This window comes from Gigantopelta aegis, chromosome 1, assembly GCF_016097555.1.
Source record: "Gigantopelta aegis isolate Gae_Host chromosome 1, Gae_host_genome, whole genome shotgun sequence".
Taxonomy (NCBI): domain Eukaryota; kingdom Metazoa; phylum Mollusca; class Gastropoda; order Neomphalida; family Peltospiridae; genus Gigantopelta; species Gigantopelta aegis.
In genome coordinates, this window is record NC_054699.1 from 42,558,969 (window position 1) to 42,580,911 (window position 21,943).

General features: G+C 39.5%; 1 protein-coding gene across 2 annotated transcripts; it reads left to right on the forward strand.

Annotated features, from left to right (window-relative positions):
• The first annotated feature begins 1,719 nt into the window (after nt 1–1,719).
• On the forward strand, nt 1,720–19,669 carry LOC121368192. Of its 2 annotated transcripts, XM_041492832.1 has the most exons (6): nt 1,720–1,788; nt 11,709–11,769; nt 12,649–12,724; nt 15,299–15,404; nt 17,200–17,311; nt 18,898–19,669. In XM_041492832.1, exons 3-6 carry the CDS (start codon nt 12,694–12,696, stop codon nt 18,970–18,972), a joined length of 324 nt encoding a protein of 107 aa, XP_041348766.1. In that variant the 5' UTR covers nt 1,720–1,788; nt 11,709–11,769; nt 12,649–12,693; the 3' UTR covers nt 18,973–19,669. The 2 variants fall into 2 exon arrangements, with proteins under 2 accessions (XP_041348766.1, XP_041348759.1); XM_041492825.1 differs by lacking the exon at nt 1,720–1,788 and having other exon boundaries at nt 11,678–11,769.
• Nucleotides 19,670–21,943: the final 2,274 nt, after the last annotated feature.

Here is a 21,943-nt window from a genome sequence, read left to right on the forward strand (position 1 = left end):
CCTGTTGGAAGGACTATTAGTCTGGTCGTTGAAGGGTTGGACCCGGGGAAAAAGCGCTATATAAATTATTTTGGTGTCATTAGAAGCGTATTCACGAGTAGAACAACATATCCAGAATCCGCTTTGGGGAATTGTTTTTAGAAGGGTTTTAAGGTTGTTGCAACTTTATGCCGTAAAACCGCACGAAAACGTCACGCGAATTTCAGAGAATGCCACCTTTTAATAGTAAAGGAATTGCAAGGCGTATATAATATAAGTTGTAGAAGCATCACGAGGGGTATATGGCTTTTTATGTACCCTCTGTGTGTTCTTTTACCCCGAGCCGAAGGCGAGGGGGTAAAAGAGCACACAGAGGGTACATAAAAAGCCATATACCCCGAGAGATGCTTCTACAACGAATTTATCTTGCCGACATGTTAAACCATATAGCCAAATAATCAAAATAACGCCAGACAATAATTGTTAACAATTTATTAACGGAGCCGTACCACGCGGACGCGAACGAAACCACTTGCCAGTGACGAAAAATAGTTCCATCGATAAACGAGCTTTTAACTTCAAATGTTTGTAATACGAAATTGTCTGAAACAGATATTAATAAAAATAGAATAAAAAAAACACTTTTTTTTTTATCAGAAATGTATGTAGTAAAAAAAAAAAAAAAAAAAAAAAAAAAAAAAAAACTCCCCCCCCCCCCCCAAAAAAAAAAAAAAAAAAAAAACTGTTGCTAATCGCGCATTAATACAATAACACCACAACCGTAATTAGGTGGCCGAGTTCAACATTGCAGCTTTTAAAAGTATTGAAATATTGTATTTTATAGTAAAAATAAAATTAATTATGTATACTTGATTGATTATCAATGTTATTTATAATCTAATTATTGCTTTAGCATTAACTGGGGCGGCTGGAAACTGTTGGAAATTACAGACGGGGTATAAGAGAATTTGGCTCCGCCCACAGGGGGATAAGGGATTTGTCCAACGGCAAACAACCAATGAGATCAAAGAATTTTACATGAAGGCGAGGTAAGTAGAATTACTGAGTATGATTACAGATAGGGCCTAGTTGTTATGCATATAAAAGGCTTATTGCATATTTTTATTTCTATACTTTTTTTTTCGGGTCCGACCCTTTTTCCGGTTTCAACGACCAGACTATATATAGTTTTAAAAATGGCCTAGTAAGTATGCTTCCAAAAGGTGCGTCTGCAGGAATTTATGCGAAGTTTATAGATGTGTCGAGTCATGCTCCCCAGGGAAATACATTTTAAAAAAGTGCAGGGGTGGGTTGGACATCCGAAACCCTTCCCTAGAAGCTCGTGTGCTTCGCGCCCTCAATCGCAGTCTGTCAGTCACCACCCCACCCCGCCACACCACCCCGCTGGGCCTCATACTGTATATTATAGTAAAATCCTGCTCAAAATAAACACTAATCCTAAGTTCAACCATCCCTTTTTCGCTAACGTTCATAACAACTGTGCAAGTGGTATGGTGTCACCAACACAGGGATCTACTCAAGCATGGGGGTTGTTAACTGGAAATGTTTGTGATCGACCTATGTTGAATTTTTACACGGTTCTTGTCAGTTGAGAGAACTCCCTAAAATTAGCAATGACATGTATTTTTCACATACTATATTCTCACAGAAATTATATTGAACTGCATGGAGTAATTAATGGTGGTGTGAAACCTTGACGGAGCGCGGCTCAGACCAAAGGGAAATAACCAGTGTCTGACATTGCAACAGTTTAATACGATTACCTCCCTTTGACGGCCGCTTCTTAAGGTATGAATTTATATTTCTATCTACATTTTTTGTATTAATTTAGTATAGTAACCCATTACCCATATAGATTGCAAATGGAGACTATCCACTATCAATCTGCGATATCATACTATGCTATTTATAGCGTTTTCCCATTGCAATGCCTTATGTTTTGATAATCCGACCATTATGTGCGTACTTCCGCATTCAATAAAAAGTGAAAACGCAAGGTATGTCGGTAAATTTCTGGTTTTATCTCACACTCTTCGACCCCTCCCCCCCCCCACCCTCCGAGTTACACAGTGTCGTATAGTACTGCTCCTAAAAATATACACCAACCTATTACAACCAACAATCTAAATGTATAGTTATATTTAATAAAGAAATTAAATGTTTATGCTAGATGGCCCAGTCTTTGTAGGTTTTTCGTTTTGAATCTCTTCGTTTTTTTTAAAATTATTATTATTAATTTTTTTTTTGCTCTTCTACCATCTATACAAAGTTTTAAAAGTGACAGACGCTAGAGTTTAAACACTACGACGTATTTTTCACTATTAGATCCGTTCTGATAATTAAAATTAGAAGGTACTTAAATTTTATTACTTAGATTATCAATTTTCGTACATCCGAAGCGTTTCTTGTCATTCTCGTAATAGTTTTCATAATTCTAAAGTAACGGTTATTGAGCCAAACTGTAATCTAGTTTTAGACGTTATATCCACGTTTAAATTCCACAGACATTAGTTTCACTCTAATATAACTTTATCATAATGTGTTACAGATTTGTAGATTAACCAAACTTAGTGTCCATTTTCACGTGCTAAAATAAATGTCTGTGTTTTGAAAATATATTTACCTTGATGTTTGTATTGTATTATACTTTTACCTGCAGATCTTTACACTGTTGTTTTACATAGTTATATATATGTTATTCTTATTGTAAATAATAGCCTATTTCCATACACTTACCAGATGAGGATCCGGGGGGGGGGGTCGAGGGGAGTCTGGACCCCCCACTCCCCCTGCTCGTCCAAGCAGGATTTTGATAACGGAAATATACTTCAAATCCATCTAAAGCTATCTTCAAATATGAACATTTCCTATCGAGGGAGGGGGGGGCCTTCAAAGGCTCAAGACTGGACCCCCCCCGTGCTAAAATTCCTGGATCCGTCCCTGCTTACCTTTCTTACACAACCGTTGGTGAGAACACCATGCGTTATTTATGATAACACATACCCCGTTTACACACGTCGTACGTGTGTTAACAATTTTAAGACATACGACTGGCTGCTCCTAGATGATAACCAGGCAGTGTTTCTGCCAGAAATACATTTTTGGGTATGGCGCTATTGAATTGAATGCAACCACAGTCAACAGGGGGTGGGGTGGGGGGCTCCTCCAGGGGGAAAAAATGGGATAAGTTTAGGGTTAGGGTTAAGAAAATTACACAGTAATGATAAGAGTAATTTTGTCAAGACGTTAACTTTTTAAAAAATCTGCCAAAACATTTGGGTGTGGCGCCATACCCGTTTTATCCTCTGGCAGGAACTGGTCACCAATGCCATATATCCAATGAAAAACCACACAATGGGAATCGATTACACAGTGACGTATAGTTAACCTAACAATCATGTGTCTGTGATGCGTAAGTCAGCTACAAGTGCAACAAAGGGTTGTAAATATCTTTTAGTAAATAAATTTAACATTTGCTTAAAACCTGGTGTTTGAGGATATATAAGAAATAGGTTAAAACATTCGTGTCCGTTAGATACCATTTAACTCAAAACTCGTTGTTTAAAAACGTATTAAACTTGCTTTCGCTCGTTAGATACATTTTAAAACAACTGGTTGTGAGATAAATGGTATCTAACGGCCACTCATATATTATTCTCTATTTACTGACACAATAGTCGATGTGTATTTTTGTACGGGGGTGTCGTTAAACAGTAATTCATTCATTAATTCCACCCTTTTTAAATCTAATAAGGTGTAGTCCAAGACGACAACAATTCAAACTACCCATTTTTTTACGTCCGATTAAGGTCACTTCTCTCTCAAACTTTGTGATTGTGTAGTCTTTAAAAGGAGGGAGACTTGATTTTTTTCATTAAAAAACAATAATAGTAAAATATTAAAAAAAATTCCGAAATGGAATAGTTATAAATATGGTAATGTTTGCATTTGTTTTCGTATGTAAGACTTGTAAGTAAAGAAAATATAGGCTTATACTGAGTGGAATTCCAACCTTCCAGCATCACTGACTGTAGCTCGAGTCACCTCCAGCCCTACCCCTTATTGATATTGATATGTGGGCTAATGCAATACACTCAAAGATGCGCGAAGGAGATTGCTAAACAAATATTATTTCGTGAGACCTAATGTGGTTAAAATGAAAGAAGTCTTCAACTGCAAACGTGTCAGTATTTTTAAAAAACTGTCTGAATTTATTAATATTATAAATAGTAACTTTTTTCCTGAAAACCTATTTCATTTTGCTTGATTTTCTGTTATTGATGTTTAAAATTTATATCTATTTATGCTCATATTTATACTAAGTAACTATATATATATATATATATATATATATATATATATATATATATATATATATTACTCTTGCAATCTTGACGTGTGTGTGTGTGTGTGTGTGTGTGTACATACACGCACACACACACACACACACACACACACACACACGTTAAGATTGCAAGAGTAATATCTATATAGTTACTTAGTATATTTGTTATATGTATACAATCCACTGATGCTGCCTTGAGCGAAATAAAGATCTGTTCTGTTCTGTTCTGATAAGGTCAGAGGAAAGTCTATGTAATGCTTTGATTCTTGTCGACAACCAAATGGTTGCAAGCCACTGTGTCTAAAATACGCATGTTTTCCTAAATCTAATGCCACATAGTTTTAGTTTGATTATTCTCGAGTCCAGTAATGCCATTAAACTTAAATGTTGTTAAACAATGCCAACGCTACAAGAAAAAACCCGACGCCCCCATGCAAAACGAACCAGTGTTGTACTTTGTTATGGTTACACACACACACACACACACACACACACACACACACACACACCAAAAAACCCAAACCTTTAAAAAACAACAAAATAAAACAAACAAATATAGAAATATTTTGTGTAATAATTTTCGGTAATTTTATATGCATTTTTTTAATGTTTATATACATAGGACAACAGTTACATACTTTTCCAGTCCTTAAGTGGTGTTTATTTAATATTTAAGTATCATCTAAATTTGTTAGCATTTTATATCTGTACGTTTTAATATTCATAACTCATTAAGAAACCTAGACACTCAGTTATTAATTATTTATTCTATTCCATGTAATTTAATAAAGATTGATATGTTTATAATTTGAGAAATTCGATTTTAAGAAAGCAATACTTGAAGCGTAATGTTCTTGTTTTGTTAAGACTGTTTATGATTCGGTTACCATGACTTCGGGAATCTCCGGGATCAAGCGTGTTTAATTAAACTGTGTAAGCGCACCACTGTATGAAAAATGGTTGTTCTGAATGTTCTGTTGTTAGCACATTGTGTAATTGTGACAACCACCTCAACGTTGCAGTTAAACAGTGAAATGATGCAACATCTGGCTTCCCAGGACCAGACGTTTCTTTCTTGCGCTAGGTATTGCCGGAAAGTGGACCTGTGTAAGGCGTTTAACTTTACGACTTCAATTCTGACTTGCGGTGTCATTGTCGACAACAAATGTGGCGATGTTTCAGAAAACGAAACGAAAACTAAAACGCCTTTAATTTGGCAGAAGCTGAACACGTCTGAGACACAGAACAAACGGATTTACGTATACAAACAATGTGAGAGGCAGTGCAAGCCTTCGCGATTATGTCCTGATCCAGAATGGTACCCTCAGTCGACCTTGAAATTCGATTCAAGGGTAGTGAGTTCCTTAGCAACGTACACGTGCGACGTGGGACTCGCCTTCTGTGGGCAGACTTCAAGAAGCGTTCGCTGTCGGGAAGATGGTTCCTGGGAGGACCTGGCGTCTTCTTGCTCCAACGACACCTGGATTCGGCCGATGTTGCCGTTCTTCCGCAGCATAGACTGTCCTTTGAAGGTCGGGTCGGTGGTCGAATTCAGATTCCAAGCCCCATACCAGACGTTCGGATTCGAGCTGCAGCTTATGTTACGCATCCGGATAACGTTCTACAAAGGCTACGTTCAGTGCCATGGCGGGAGTGGCCGAACCAACGTCTTTGACAGTCGTGGTGTTGATGAAGGGGTCGGGAAAGCCGATGTTAAATACGAGACGTCCTGGGACGCGGCCGTGGACGTCGTCACTAGAATCGTCGTCGAGCCTGGCGTGTACAGGATTGTGATAAACAACGACACCGCGTGCTACGTCAAACAGCTGCCGGGGTACGGTTTGAAGGAGAATCTCTTTGTACAGAGCGGACCGACAATTATGTACATACAGATACGTTACCTGCCAGATCCATAATGCGACCAGGTCCTGGGAACAATGGGCGATTTAAAATATCTAGTATTTTAAAGTCGTAGACTCTAGTTTGAACCCGTGAAAAATGAGGAATTTAAAATATCCGTTATTTAAAGTCGCACACTCTAGTTTGAACCCGCGAAAACAGACCCGACGTGTGATTACTCTACAAACCTGAGCCCCGTTCCACGAAGCGACCTTGGGGCTAAGATCATCTTAGTTGCGTAATGTTGTTATGCACTTAAAGGAAAACTTAAAGGAGCCTTTTGTGTTGGAAAGATAATACCCGGACCACCAACACATACTGACACTTTAAGAAATGAAAAACGCGTAATTGTAAAGTTAATAAAAAAAAACTGTGATTATTCCTGCTAACTTGTGGCAGCCATGTTTTTTTGTTTTCGTTGCGTCCGGTACTCTAGTTTGGAAGGAAGTGACATCAGCTCCTACCAACTCCTGTATGCACAGTGTAAACAAACTCAGTAATTTACGACAAGGCGCTTCTCTTTGATCAGCTGGACTTGTTGTGCTGTCTTAGTAATATTTAGCAAACAGTCAGACAACGTGTATTTCAGTGTTGCGCTATCTTACTAATATTTAGCAAACAGTCAAAGACAGCGTGCATTTCAGTGTTGCGCTGTCTTACTAATATTTAGCAAACAGTCAGAGACGGCGTGGATTTCGGTGTTGCGCTGTCTTAGTAATATTTAGCAAACAGTCAAAGACGGCGTATATTTCAGTGTTACGCTGTCTTAGTAATATTTAGCAAACAGTCAAAGACGGCGTGTATTTCGGTGTTGCGCTGTCTTAGTAATATTTAGCAAACAGTCAAAGACGGCGTGTATTTCGGGTTTGCGCTGTCTTAGTAATATTTAGCAAACAGTCAAAGACGGCGTGTATTTCGGTGTTGCGCTGTCTTAGTAATATTTAGCAAACAGTCAAAGACGGGATGAACTTCATTGCTGCGCAGTCTGCAGTTAAAAGTAAATGTTTTGACATTTATAACTGCTCCCATAAGTTACTGTGAATGTTTCGCCATGTAAAGAGGACTGCCACTCCCACAAGTTGTTAGACAAATCAAAACATGTACAAGAGACGGCTCACTGGACGTTTGAACAGTCGTGTTGACATTCACTCATGCATCACTCAAACAAGCAACTATTTTACTCGTGCTTACATCCACTGAAGGTTCAGGCACGACTGTCTTGGGCACATCCCCGCGATATCCCGGTTGATGTGTTCAAGACGGTGTGGGGGGGGGGGGGGGGGGCACACACGAATCACTGTCCAAACAGTGATGATATGTGGTGTTCGCGATGGAGAGAAAAAACTGTATTAAAGAAATTAGCAGTGTTTATGAATGTCTTTTATATAAATGCATGTGCAGACTTTCTTAGAGCAAACAAGATGCTGTTTAGTCTGTTTTAATATGTTTAGTTCCTATATATTGTCGTGTGTATGTGTATGTGTGTGTTTTCTGTATGTGCGTATGTGTGTGTGCGCACGCATGCAGACACTATTCAATTTTAATATTTTGAGTAATAACCAATGTCTCTATATTGTACTTTATACTTTGTGTGTGTGTATATATATATGTGTGTGTATGTGTTTATGTGTGAATGTGTGTGTGTGGGTCTCTCTCTCTGCCCCCCCCCCCCCCCTCTCTCTCTGTCTGTCTGTGTGTGTATCAGTGTATGTATTTCCGTGTGTGCCTGCGTGTTTGTATCTTTCTGTCTCTCTCTCTCTGTGTATGTGTGTGTGTGTCTCTCTCTCTCTCCTCTCTCTCTCTCTCTCTCTCTCTCTCTCTCTCTCTCTCTCTCTCTCTCTCTCTCTCTCCTGTGTGCGCGCGCACGCGCGTGTGTGTGTTTCTGTTTACATCTATACAACTCGTGCGTTAACCATGTGTAATATGTGTTTTGTTTATCTTGTATTTTACCCCATGTTGAACGACGAGATCGTAATAAACGGTTCTGTTTAACCGACGCGCCGTGTCTCGTGTTACTAATGTGTTGTCACTAAGTACTTAACGTAGCGCGGTATTCCTAACACCGCAGTAATTCAGGAAGCAAAAACAGTGCTCATCCGTTCATCAAATATTGAACAGATTTTAAACATAGCCACGTACTTTCTCGTCTAGGAGCGAAAGAGCGATTTGATTTGAACCATATTTATTGTCGTAAAACATTCTGGGTTGAAAAAGTAAAGTTTGTTTTATTTAACGACGCCACTAGAGCACATTGATTTTTAATCTTATCATCGGCTATTGGACGTCAAACATATGGTCATTCTGACACTGTTTTTTTAGAGGAAACCCGCTGTCGCCACATAGGCTACTCTTCTTTACGACAGGCAGCAAGGGATCTTTTATTTGCGTTTCCCACAGGCAGGATAGCACAAACCATGGCCTTTGTTGAACCAGTTATGGATCACTGGTCGGTGCAAGTGGTTTACACCTACCCATTGAGCCTTGCGAAGCACTCACTCAGGGTTTGGAGTCGGTATCTGGATTAAAAATCCCATGCCTCGACTGGGATCCGAACCCAGTACCTACCAGCCTGTAGACCGATGGCCTGCCACGACGCCACCGAGGCCGGTTTCTGGGTTGAGGTTCCGTCAACAAACACTGCCCTGTTAATGGAAAGGGGTATTTGTTTAGTAACATTAGGTATAGAGTGACAGGGGTAATTCGCTGTATAGTGTGATTGTATATTGTTTCTTATTCCCGTAGGACGGGCGGGGTTGAGCTCAGTCGGTTGTGTGCTCGCTTGAGGTGATTGAGGTCGCAGGATCGAACCACCTCGGTGAATCCATTTAACTGATTTTTTTTTCTTTCCAACCAGTGCACCACGATTGGTCAAAGGCTGTGGTATGTGCTATCCTATCTGTGTGAAAGTGCATATAAAAGATCCCTTGCCGAGTTTGGAAAAATGTAGCGGGTTTCCTTTGATGACTACATGTCACAATCACCACAAATGGTATATCAAAAGTCGTGGTATGTGCTGTCCTCTTTGGGATGATGCATATAAAAGATCCCTTGCTACTAATGGAAAACTGTAGCGGGTTTCCTCTCTAAGACTATATAAATGTTAAAATTACCAAATATTTGACATCCAATAGCCGATGATTAATTAATCTTTGTGATCTAGTGGTGTCGTTAACAAAACAAACTCTTTTTTTAATTATTATTCCTGCAGGATCCCAACAAGAAATCTTTTATAATATGTACTTTAATAGAATTGCATTAATATTTTACTTGCTTCTTTCCAGAATAGATACAAGGGTTCTTATATATGTACTTTTTTCTCAGAATAGCAGAACGAGATCTATTACAAGCATTCTCCTAGAATAGCATAGTGGATTTTGTTTTATGTCCACCTTTCCACAGACAGGATTATACAAACACGACTACCTTTAATTAAACCGTGAGGTAGTTTTAACGGAAGAAAAAACAACGAGTCCACCAGTGGCGATCGATCTTACCACCCATCACACCTCGGGAAATCACTCGTGGATTGAAATATATCTCTGTCCTGCCTATATCAACACCTTCGCAATGTGAAATACTAGATTTCATGAACAAAACGCCACTAATAAACATTGATCGAGAGAGAGAGAGAGAGAGAGAGAGAGAGAGAGAGAGAGAGAGAGAGAGAGAGAGAGAGAGAGAGAGAGAGAGAGAGAGAGAGAGAGAGAGAGAGATGGGAGGGAGAGTGAGAGAGATGGGAGGAGAGAGGGAGAGAGGAGAGGAGAGAGAGAGAGAGAGAGAGAGAGAGAGAGAGAGAGAGAGAGAGAGAGAGAGAGAGGATAGTGAAAGAGAGAATAGTGAAAGAGAGGAGAGAGGGAAGGAGAGACAGAGGGAGAGAGAGAGAGGAGAGAGAGAGGGAGAAGGAGAGCGAGGGGAGAAGGGATAGTGAGAGGATAGTGAGGGAGGAGGGAGGATGGAGAAAGAGAGTAGAGAAAGAAAGACAAACCGGGGGGGGGGGGGGGTAATGATGGGGGGGGGGGGGGGTGAGGGAGTTTTCTTGTTTTTTGTTTATTGACGACACTACTAGAGCACATAGATTTATTAATCATCGGCTATTGGATGTCAGATACTTGGTAATTTTTACATATAGTCTTAGAGAGGAAACCCGCTACATTTTGTTTCTATTAGTAGCAAGGGATCTTTTATATGCACCATCCCACATACAGGATAACACATACCACGGCCTATGATATATCGGCCTATGATATATTGTGCACTGGTTGGAATGAGAAATAGCCCAATGAGCACATCGACAGGGATCGATCCCAAACCGACCGGGCATTAAGCGAGCGCTTTACCACTGGTCTACGTCATTAGCACCAAGGGATCATTTATATACAACCATCCCACAGACAGGACAGCACATACCACGGCCTTTAATATACCAGTCGTGTTGCACTGGGAGTGAGTGCTCCGCAAGGCATAAATGGTTCAACAAAGGCCATGGTTTGTGCTATCCTGCCTGTGGGAAGCGCAAATAAAAGATCCCTTGCTGTCTGTCGTAAAAGAGTAGCCTATGTGGCGACAGCGGGTTTCCTCTAAAAAAAAACCGTGTCAGAATGACCATATGTTTGACGTCCAATAGCCGATGATAAGATAAAAAAAATCAATGTGCTCTAGTGGTGTCGTTAAATAAAACAAACTTTACTTTTTACTTTTGGTGCACTGGATGGAACGAGAAATAACCCAATGGGTCCACCGACGAGGATCGATCCCAAAACGACTGCGCATCAAGCGAGCGCTTTACCACTGGGCTATGTGCCGCGCCCACTAACAAATAAAAACCTAATTATTGGGTTACACCACATTTTAGGGGGCCGGACGTAGCCCAATGATAAAGTTTGCTTGCTGCATCCCCGTCTAGCATCCCCGTCGGTTGGCCCACTGGGTTATTTCTCGTTCCAGTCAGCGCACCACGACTGCAGAGCTCGAACTTAAGAATTGTTACCCACGGCAATTTTGAAATGTTTTTGCTACAGGAAATATGCTTACCGACTGGCATTTTAAACCTACCTACGGCAATTTTAAATGAGTAACCTTTGCAACAAATATAAAAACAGCAATATTTTTTACTCAGCGACAAAAACTGCCATTTGTGAAGCCTCTGATCAACGGTCATATTGCAACTACGGCAGTTGCCGTCGGTGCCGTCCTTAAGTTCGAACCATGCGACTGCTATATTAAATGTCGTGGTATGTGCTATCCTGACTGTGGGATAGTGCATATGAAAGATCCCTTGCTACTAATAGCGGGTTTCCTCTCTAAGTAAAAACATTACCAAATGTTTGACATCCAACAGCCGATGATTAATAAATCAGTGTTCTCTAGTGGTGTCGTTAAACAAAAGAAACTAACACCACATTGTATAGCTTTATTACTCTTATTTTAACTATTTTTAATCTATTATTTCTTTCGCTTTATTTAGCCCAAACCAAGAACATGAGTCCTGGATAAATTTGAAGTTGCATCGAAGACAGGCTGTAATGGTAGGTACTGTCTTGTTATGCGTAAGACAGATTTTCCCTTACAATAACAAAGGCAACGGAAGGAATGATATGTTTTATTTAACGACGCACTCAACACATTTTATTGATGGTTATATGGCGTCATATTATTTACAGACCCTGTTGGAACATTAACGATGACGTCAAGAACAAATGGAAAGAATCACTCCTTCGTCAGTATTGAATTCAAAATTGAATTCTTGTTTTTATACATCTAAATAAATACAGAGTGTTTGTTTTGATATTATGTGAAATTGGATAATAATTTACAAATTCATTTCAGAATAGGGTCCTATCGCAAGTTGTTGGATATACCAAAAGCAAGAGTAGAAAAGATGTTGCTTAACATTAAAGAAAAACAATTCCATCAACGTGTACATCTTCATAGTGTTTGCTTCTTTTCAAAGACCAGGGGCCAGGATATAGCTCAGTCAATTGAGTGCTCGCCTGAGGTGCTTACATCGCAGGATCGAACCACCTAGGTGGATCCATTCAATTGATTTGTTTTTCTCGTTCCAACCAGTGCACCACAACTGGTCAAAGGCCGTGGTATGTGCTTTCCTGTCTGTGGGAAAGTGCATATTAAAGATCCCTTGCTACATTAGGAGAATGTAGCTTATTTATTTTGATGACTGTGTCAGAATTACCAAAAGTTTGACATCCATTAGCCGATGATTAATTAATAAATGTATTTTAGTGGTGTCGTTAAACAAAACAAACTATTTTTAAAGACACGACAATGACGGTTCAGTGTTAGTTGTTGTTTTGTGGGGGTTTTTTTTAAAAAAATTAAGCTTCTGGTAACTAAAAATAATGTTTGTGATTCTCTGAGGTCACAGATGTGTATTTGATTTCTTTCAGAATGGTACAGGGTATGCAACTACAGCTGGTAGTGGGTGAAGACGAATGGCGGCCAAGAAAGATGAACCAGTCGATTGTGAGTACAGCTATGGGCTGTTACCACCATTTGCGTAACAATATTAAAAGCAAAAGTTACTAAGGTCTCACTACACAGATGCCATCTGTCATTAAAATCCATGTTAAATTGCCCAATTTCAAATGAAGATTGTTAATAGAACGGGTTCTCCTTGGCACTAACAACATACACCATTGCGAACATACATTATATAAGGTCTCTCTACACAGATGTCATCTGCCATTGACATCCATGTGAAATTGCCCACCTTCAAATTAAAATTGCCAATAGAAGTGGCTCTCGTTGGCACTAACAAAATTCACCATTGCGAACATATATTATTTAAACATTTATTTTCTCTCCAAAATTAGGAACATTTCCGTCCTAGTTTTTTGCGAAATGACTGCATCTGGCTGTTGTATCGGTCCGAACCAGCTGTTCAGGAATCCATTCACACCGACCGCCTCTTCCGCTATATACCCATGTCCCAAAACGTCAATACACAATATTACAAAATAACATGGGCAAAATCCAACCAGAAGGCTTACCATTAAAAATACAAATTGTTATAATTTTCCCCCAATTACTAGAAGTGAATATATGAAACACAACATATGTCACAGTTAGGAACTATAGTGTACCGTCATCAATGAACTCTCACCCGGAAGTAAACTGTGTAGTGAGACCTAAATCGCAGATGTGGATCGAGTGTAGCTCAAGTGTTTTCTTCTATTAAATGTGAGAATACCGCTAGAGATGACTGTGTGTAATACTTAGGCAATCATCGACAACCAAATGGTAGCCAGCTACTGTGTCTGAAATACGCATATTTTCCTAAATCTGATGCTACAGACTTTTAGTTCGATTATTCTCGAGTCCAATCATGACATTAAACGTAACATGTTGATAACCGGTATCGACACTAGACGAAGAAACCCGACAACCCTATGTGAACCTCCATTATTGTGGTGCTGACGTAAAACAAAGTGCGTGGAGACGGTACTCGATTGTCGCGCTAATGTTTAGTGGTCGTATCATGCACGCTCGACTCGGGAATAATCCGATTAAAGGTCTGTGGCATCAGATTTAGGGTGAAAAATGTGTATTTCAGACAGCGTAGCTAGCTACCATTTGATCGTCGACGATTGCCAAAGTATTACACACGGTCATCTCTAGCGGTATTCTAACACTTAATATACTCTTCAAAAAGAAGTAGGGGAACCTGAAATATTAATGTTAATATCAACTATTAGACCGAACATACGTTTTGACCACAGACATCCTAGTAAAGAATGTTCAGGTCTGTTTATCAACACACCGAAACACATTTCATGGTTGCACATGCATCACGCAGTTGCCCCGTACACGTGCGTGGGTTGTCATTCTCGATTTTGACAATTTCTAGGAAGGTCCATTAATCACTGTGGAACATTATTTCTGTCAATCTGTTTCATTCTGTTGATTATACAGTTGTTATTGTTTTGTTTTTAGTCATTTTTATTGTTTGAATTTGCGATTTACTGATAAAAAAACGTCAACTTTCAAATTTCACTTCTGACCCCAATCGTCCTTCAAGATCTTTGGTGGTCATAAAACCTACTGTAATACTGAACTACCGGTTGTAATGTTTGCCCAATTAATTCACTATTATCATATAACCATTCCCCACAGCTAATATACCTTACAATTTTGCCAATTATAAATTCTTATTACAGTTCCCCTACTGTTTTTGAAGAGTATAGAATAACGCTAGATGACACTCGAGATAGAATCCAGTGATTGAGCAGGAGGCCAAGCGCTCGCGAACAACTCACTGGTAGCATTGTCTTCTGTCGTATCACATTCATCTAACGTTAGGCGCAAAAAAAAAAAACCCCCAAAAAGCAACAACCCCAACCACAGCAGCAGTCAAGCAAATGACCGCGACCGCTTGCCGTTCTGAACATACCCCATACCATACGTGACGGTGTTAAATGTGCCTGAGACTACCGGGTGTCTACCACCAAATCAAATCCCACAGACGACAATGATAACATGTGGCTGAAACTCCTACCTGCAGCGTATCAATCGACATAAACACCACGGATATAAATACTACCACCCCTCACCATTAAAGTGAATCAGAAAAAAATCGGGGTCAAGCTGCTCATTTAAGAGATAAACGGTATGACTAACCTACCTCTGCACAAAATTGGAGTACCTTTTATTTTTACAAGTACCCCATACATGTTTCAAGCACAAGGCTACTCGACACCGTGGTTATCTATTTTTGTAACAACATCACTAGAGCACATTGATTTATTAATCATCGGCTACTGGATGTAAAATATTTTGTTAATGTTTTGACATATAGTCTTAGAGAGGAAACCCACTACATGTTTTTCCATTAATAGTAAGGGATCTTTTATATGCACCATCTCAGAAACAAGATAGCACATACTACGGCCTTTGATATACCAGACGTGGGTGCACTGGGCTCCCCCTCCGACGGGGATCGATCCTATCCCGACTGCGCATCAAGCAAGTGCTTTGCCACTATATTAATATATATTAATGATTTCAGGAGCTATAATCAGTTTCTGCTTTTGTTTTCAGTAAACGTCAAAGAACCAAAAGATGGCGGCTACTGCAAGTTGGCGTATAGAGTGGAGAACCTCAAACGGGCCTCTCACGTTGACTGGAGGTTGGAGAAGAGGGATGAGTAAGCATCAGTGGCGGAGGGGTGGGTGGGGATGGGGGGGGGGACACTGTTAAATTTTATAAAATCATACATACACACATATAATTATACATACTTACATAGTGTGGGTTGCCCCCCCCCCCAATATGAGTTACCCCCCAATATGTGTTGCCCCCCCCCCCCCCCCCCCCCCCCCAACATAAAATGCTAGCTATGCCAGTGGAAAGCATAGTAGGCCTACGCTACAGAGGCGCATCATGGGGATGGATCAGGTGACCTGTCTCAATCCCTTAATTATATTCAGCTTCCTCTTTATTTTTTTTCGTTATTTTATTTTGTTTTCATGTGGTTGCCTGTTTCCACAAATTGGTCCCTGTGTGCCCCCGTCGGTTTTTCGGGCTATTTCTCGACCCAGCCAATGCACCACGAAATCAAAACTTTTTTTGCGGGATTTGCATATTTAAGATCCTTTACTACTAATGGAAAAATGTAGCGGGTTTCCTCTCTATGACTGTCAAAATGACCATATGTTTGACATCCAATAGCCGATGATTAATAAATCAATGTGCTCTAGTCATGTCGTTAAACAAAACTTTTCTTTTTTTTAAGTGTTGCACCCACTCCCTAGAAAACAAGGAGCTACCTTTCATGTAGTGCTGTCGTTAAACAAGTCCCCCCCCCCCCCCCCCCCCCCACTCGACCTATCGACAGATAGACAGACAGATACACACAGACAGGTTTAGGCCCAAAACGCTCCAGCTCCAGATCTGGGTCTGGGTCTGGGTCTGGGTCTGGGTCTGGGTCCAGTATGGTACCAGTCGAAAATGAAACATACTGTTATCGAACGTGACAAAACACACCGCATCTGTGCTGGCGCGAACTACAGATCTGGCAACAGACGACATAGAACATGCGCTTTCTTTTAACACTGCCAGACTGACAGCTGCACAATGTTCGAACCTTACTCATTAATTTGTTTTAATAAACAACAGGAAAAATGTATATATTAATCAATGTGGATTTCTCATATAATAAATATTGATGTTTATAGAAGTAACTTTATCTAAAGATGTGAATGGGAACATTTTGTTAACAAAATCTTGATTAGCGATATTTCTAGTCAATTGAAAATTGATTTGCAACTATATCTACTGTTTAATGCTTTAAAATTGTGTACCGATCTCTGAAACTTGCGTCTTGAATCGTGACGCGATACTGAACAAAATGTTCCCTGATTAATATACATTCATTTAATTTATTTCAGCTTATTTTCGTGCGTATATCCAATTAAGGTTCAAGCACGCTGTCTTGGGCACACACCTCAGCTATCTGGGCTGTCTGTCCAGGACAGTGGGTTAGTTGCAGGCCCGTAGGAACCCGGGGATGGGGGTGGGGCGGGGGCGGGGAGGGGGCATGTGAACCTTTTTTATAATTGTTTAAAAAATCACATTAATGTTTGCCATTGTAACCAAAATCTGATATAGAGTTTGGCTGTATATTAAACGTGTTTCTGCTCCTAATATTTGTACTAGGTTAAATTTCCTTTTATTTCCTAAAATATTGTTTTTTCGTACGTACGAAATTATTTGAAGACAAAATCCAGTTTGGGCTTCTTAGAAATATTACGACGACTTAAAACACATTGAATATACAGACACTGATATTCTAAACAAGAAAACATATTTAATATAAAAGTTTAATTGTAGAAATATTTTATTAGTCGGAAACATCTTACAATGGAGCAAACTCAGGAATGTCTCTTTAACAGACTGACGGAAATAGCGAAACGTATTTCCTTCTACTTTGTATATTTCAGAGACTACTATGCAGTTTTTGAGGCGACTGTGAATGAGCAAGGCTATTACAGAGAGTCGAAACCCATGACGCAAGAAGTATATGACGTCATCAAGGAGGACAAAGATGAAAGGGTTAGGTTAAAACAAAATCTGATTACATTTAATGTATGGCTTTATAGGTAGTACTAAACCAAATAACTTCCGGCTGGGTCAAAGTTGGAGGTGCACCCAACTTTTGATAGAGAAGTGAACACCACAAGTCCTGTGATTGGTTATAAATGTGAGTGTGTTAGTTGTAAAAAGTAATAGTTTCATCTGGGTAAAAAAAATGTGGAATTTTATTTCATCTAGTACCAATGTGTCAAGTAGCCTTGTGCTTGAAACATGTATGGGGTACCTGTAAAAAAAAGTACTCTAATTTTGTGCGAAACTAGGGTAGTCATAGACGCTACCCGTTATCTCAGAAACGAGCAGCTTGACCCCCATTTTTTTCTGTTTCACTTTAAGTGTAAGGGGTGGTAGTATTTATATCCGTGGCGTTTATGTCGGTTGATACGTTGCAGGTAGGAGTTTTAGCCACATATGTTACTATTGTCGTCTATGGGATTTGATTTGGTAGTATACACCCTTTAACAATGGTTTTACGAGTTCGTTGTGCTAAGATAACTTCAAAAATATGGGCCCAGGCTAGTGGCTTTCGAAGCGCACGCTACAGTGGCGTCATAGCTTACGACGGTCTTACGATTTCGTAGCGCTAAGATTGGTTCGAAAATATGGTCCCAGGATTCTAATTTTACCATGACACAATTGTGAGTCCATAATCACCGTTATGGCCTTTGAACTTTGGAGATATGAAAATTAGTTTTTCGGACTTTTGTTTTGCAATGCCTGAAGATATTGAGGTGACATTTGGTATATAGCTTTATTCATGTACTGTTACAGATCATGTTTAACTTTCATTGTGATTTACCCACTTTTTACAGAGTTATGGCCTTTGAATTTGGGAGATACAAAAATTTGTTATGTCTGGGAGAGGAAATGTATTGCTTTATTAGTACTCTCAGAATACTTGTGTTTTCTTAATTGTAGGGGTTGTTAATTTAGAAAATAACTAACGAGCTACGAGGAATTACGGATTATCTCTCCCGAGTTAATTAATGTTGTAAACCCGAGCCTCTGGCGAGGGTTTTACAGCATTAATTCACGAGGGACAGATAATCCGTAATTCATCGTAGTGAGTTGGTTATTCTCTTTATTACCCATTGTCAATCTTTAACGATTTTAAAAGTATAGTTACGTTCTCGCTGCTGTAACAACTAACAAGTTCTATCAGCCATAACAATATATTCATACGCGCCGTTACCGGTGCACACCCAACAGTATCCACCAAAGAATAGTTCCAAAAAACCCCAGTCAAAATAATAAAATAAAAATATTTTTAAACATTTGTACATATATTTTGATTTTTAATTCCGTAAATGTTCGTATCGTAAAAAAATATTTGAAGTTCGTAGTAATAGTTTGACCGATGAATGGAATCATGAATGAACAAAAAGTAGTCCCGGCAGTATGCAATTGCCAATCAAATTTTGTCTTTTTAAAGCCAGCCAATCAGTGACTGTAGAAGCAATCTGCACACTGTGCAGAGATCGAAAAAATATTACCCCGTATATTTGAGCCCATATGGGTAATAAATAATTATATTTGTTTACTTTCAGAAAGTCGAGAAGGACCGTTATAAAGTGAAGCTTTTGAAGAAGAAAAATATTGAACTGAAAAGTTACTTTTACTGAAACAATTTGTTTTTTGTTTTTTTAAATATTCAGCAGAAAAGTTAATTTTGCTGAAAGATTTCCTATACAGATTTTTATAATATTGAATTCAAAGTTTAAAATTATTTGGAGTACTTGACTTCGTAGTTTTATACATGTAACATACGCCTGGAAAGTAATTTAAGCTTGGCTTACACTTCGCAAGTCATTGTGAACATTTTGTGGATACAAAACACAGAGATGAATATGCATGAAAATGTATGGTAACTGTGGGGTTGGAATCACACTGATCTGATGTGATGTATTCACGCTATGTCGGTAAATACCAAGTAGATACAGTATGTAAAAAAAAAAAAAAATTAAAGTCCGTCGGTTCGGATAACTACTCCAAAGTGCATTTTTTTTTAAATTTTTTAATTTCTATGTGTATATTTTAGACGCAAAACCATGGTGTTTAATACATAAGGGTACAAAGTTTTCTCATTCTGATATTAACAGAAAACAAATTCTCGTAAAAAGAGCAGCACATCGTAAATTGATCAGTCTGAAAAAATACAGAAGACAAATGGTCAAAGTCCAAAACATATTTGACTTCAGACATATCGGGGGTGGGATTTAACTCAGTCTGTTGAACGTTTGACTGTGACCTCGCTTGGAGAAAAGAATTATCAAGTTTGTACATACAGAAAACAAAATAAAAGTGTTTTCGTAAATTGTTTTCGTTCGTTCGTTTATTTTTGGTTTGAGAATTCACTTCATATGTTGAAAATTGCATAAGTGTACGATACAAGGCAGTGTTTCTGCCAGAAAGAAATTTTTGGGGTATGGCGCTATGGAATTGAATGCAACTACAGTCAGCAGGGGGTATGGGGGACCTCCCTCAGAAAGAAAATGGGTTAAGTTTAGTCTTAGGGTTAAGAAAATCATACAGTAATGATGAAAATAATCAATTTTGTTAAAAAGTTAACTTAAAAAAAAAAAAAAAATGGGGGTATGGCGCCATACCCGTTTTACCCTCTGGCAGAAACCTGGTCAACTGCCCCCTAGTGCTTGGAGCAAATCGTTTAAAATTCGGTCAAAAATGATAGAGATTTTTGGGAGACCTTTTTACCATACATTTCCACTATTCTACCCGCAAAATTAGTTGTAATCTATGTAAAAATACGTATTTTTTATTTTTTTAAAATTCATCATCCATAACATACACTAAATAGCCCTGAAAACGCGTCACTGGACATGTTTATTAAAACATATCCCACGGAGCGTGTCCGATCAGGTCGTAGTTTTTAACGTGGATATTCAGAGCAAGCTGCTGTAGCGCACGCCTGTCATGGGCGCAGGTGTCGACTTTTACCAGCTCCTCCATCCAGGACAGAAAAAGGTTTGGGGTGCGTGGCACCTACTACAGTATATACAAAGTACCACTAAATGCATTATCGCTGTGGTTAAATCTCCAAATAAAAACAGAGTACCAAACAGACCACTGTATATTATTATTGTGTTTCACACTAACAAGCCAATAAATGCATTATATTCATTTGCTAATCACTGGATTTTTCGGGACACTTCTAGTTTCGGAGGGAATGCGCTGACAACAAATACGTCTTGGACGGAAAAAAAGTAAAGTTGTTTTATTCAACGACGCCACTAGAGCATATTCATTTTTTTTATCTTATCATCGGCTATTGGACGTCAAACATATGGTCATTCTGACACTGTTTTTTTTAGAGGAAACCCGCTGTCGCCACATGGGCTACTCTTTTACGACAGGCAGCAAGGGATCTTTTATTTGCGCTTCCCACAGGCGGGATAGCACAAACCATGGCCTTTGTTGAACCAGTTATGGATCACTAGTCGGTGCAAGTGGTTTACACCTACCCACTGAGCCTTGCGCAGCACTCACTCGGGGTTTGGAGTCGGTATCTGGATTAACAATCCCATGCTTCGACTGGGATCCGAACCCAGTACCTACCAGCCCGTAGACCGATGGCCTAACCACGACGCCACCGAGGCCGGTCTCTCTTGGACGATTCACGCTTGCAGTCCCTCGAGAGCAGTTCTTACGGTTAAACTGATACAACAAACTGAATTGAACTGAACTGAACTGAACTGAACTGAACTGAATAAACCTCGCCAACAGTTGTAGACTTCATTTATGATTAAGGGGTGGGGTGTAACCCAGTGGTAAAAGCGTTCTCTTGATGCACGGTCGGTCTGGTATCGATCCCCGTCGGTGGACCCATTGGGCCATTTCTCGTTCCAGTCGGTGCTCCACGACTGGTGTAACAAAGGCCGTGGTGTTTACTATACTGTCTGTGGGATGGTGTATATAAAAGATCCCTTGCTGCTAATAAAAAAAGAGTAGCCCATGAAGTGGCGACAGCGGGTTTCCTCTCTATATCTGGATGGTCCTTAACCATATGTTTTACGCCATATAACCGTAAATAAAATGTGTTGAGTGCGTCGGTAAATAAAATATTTCCTTCCTTTTCTTCATTTATGATTAATATGCATTGGCATAGGCGGGGGGGGGGGGGGGGGGGCAGAATGGGAGGAATGGGAGTCCATAATATAAAGTTCTGGCTACGCAAGTGTCCACGACCGGCCTCAGTATAGTGGTTAAGACTCCAGACTTAAAACTGATAGGTATTGGGTTCGCATCCTGGTACCGGCGCCCACCCAGAGCGAGTTTAACGACTAGGTGGGTAGATGTAAGACCACTACACGGACTTCTGTCTCACTATCCACCAACCATTAACCGCCAACCTATTGTCCTGGATAGGCAGTGCAGATAGCTGAGGCGTGTGCCCAGGAAAGCAAAGTAAAGTTTGTTTTATTTAACGACGCCGGCCCAGGAAAGCGTGCTATAACAATAAGTGGATATAAGTACGAAAATAAAAAATATAAAACTTTTATCTGTCCTGATAAACAAACAAACAAACAAACAAACACTTACCTCTATTGATATAGGCCTATCCACTCAACATTTCCA

Coding starts and splice junctions, on each gene's coding strand:
- LOC121368192 (XM_041492832.1), top strand. CDS start 12,694: ATGGCGGCCAAGAAAGATGAACCAGTCGATT. Junction 12,725..15,298: donor GAAAGATGAACCAGTCGATT/GTGAGTACAGCT, acceptor TTTTGTTTTCAG/TAAACGTCAAAGAACCAAAA. Junction 15,405..17,199: donor AGGTTGGAGAAGAGGGATGA/GTAAGCATCAGT, acceptor TGTATATTTCAG/AGACTACTATGCAGTTTTTG.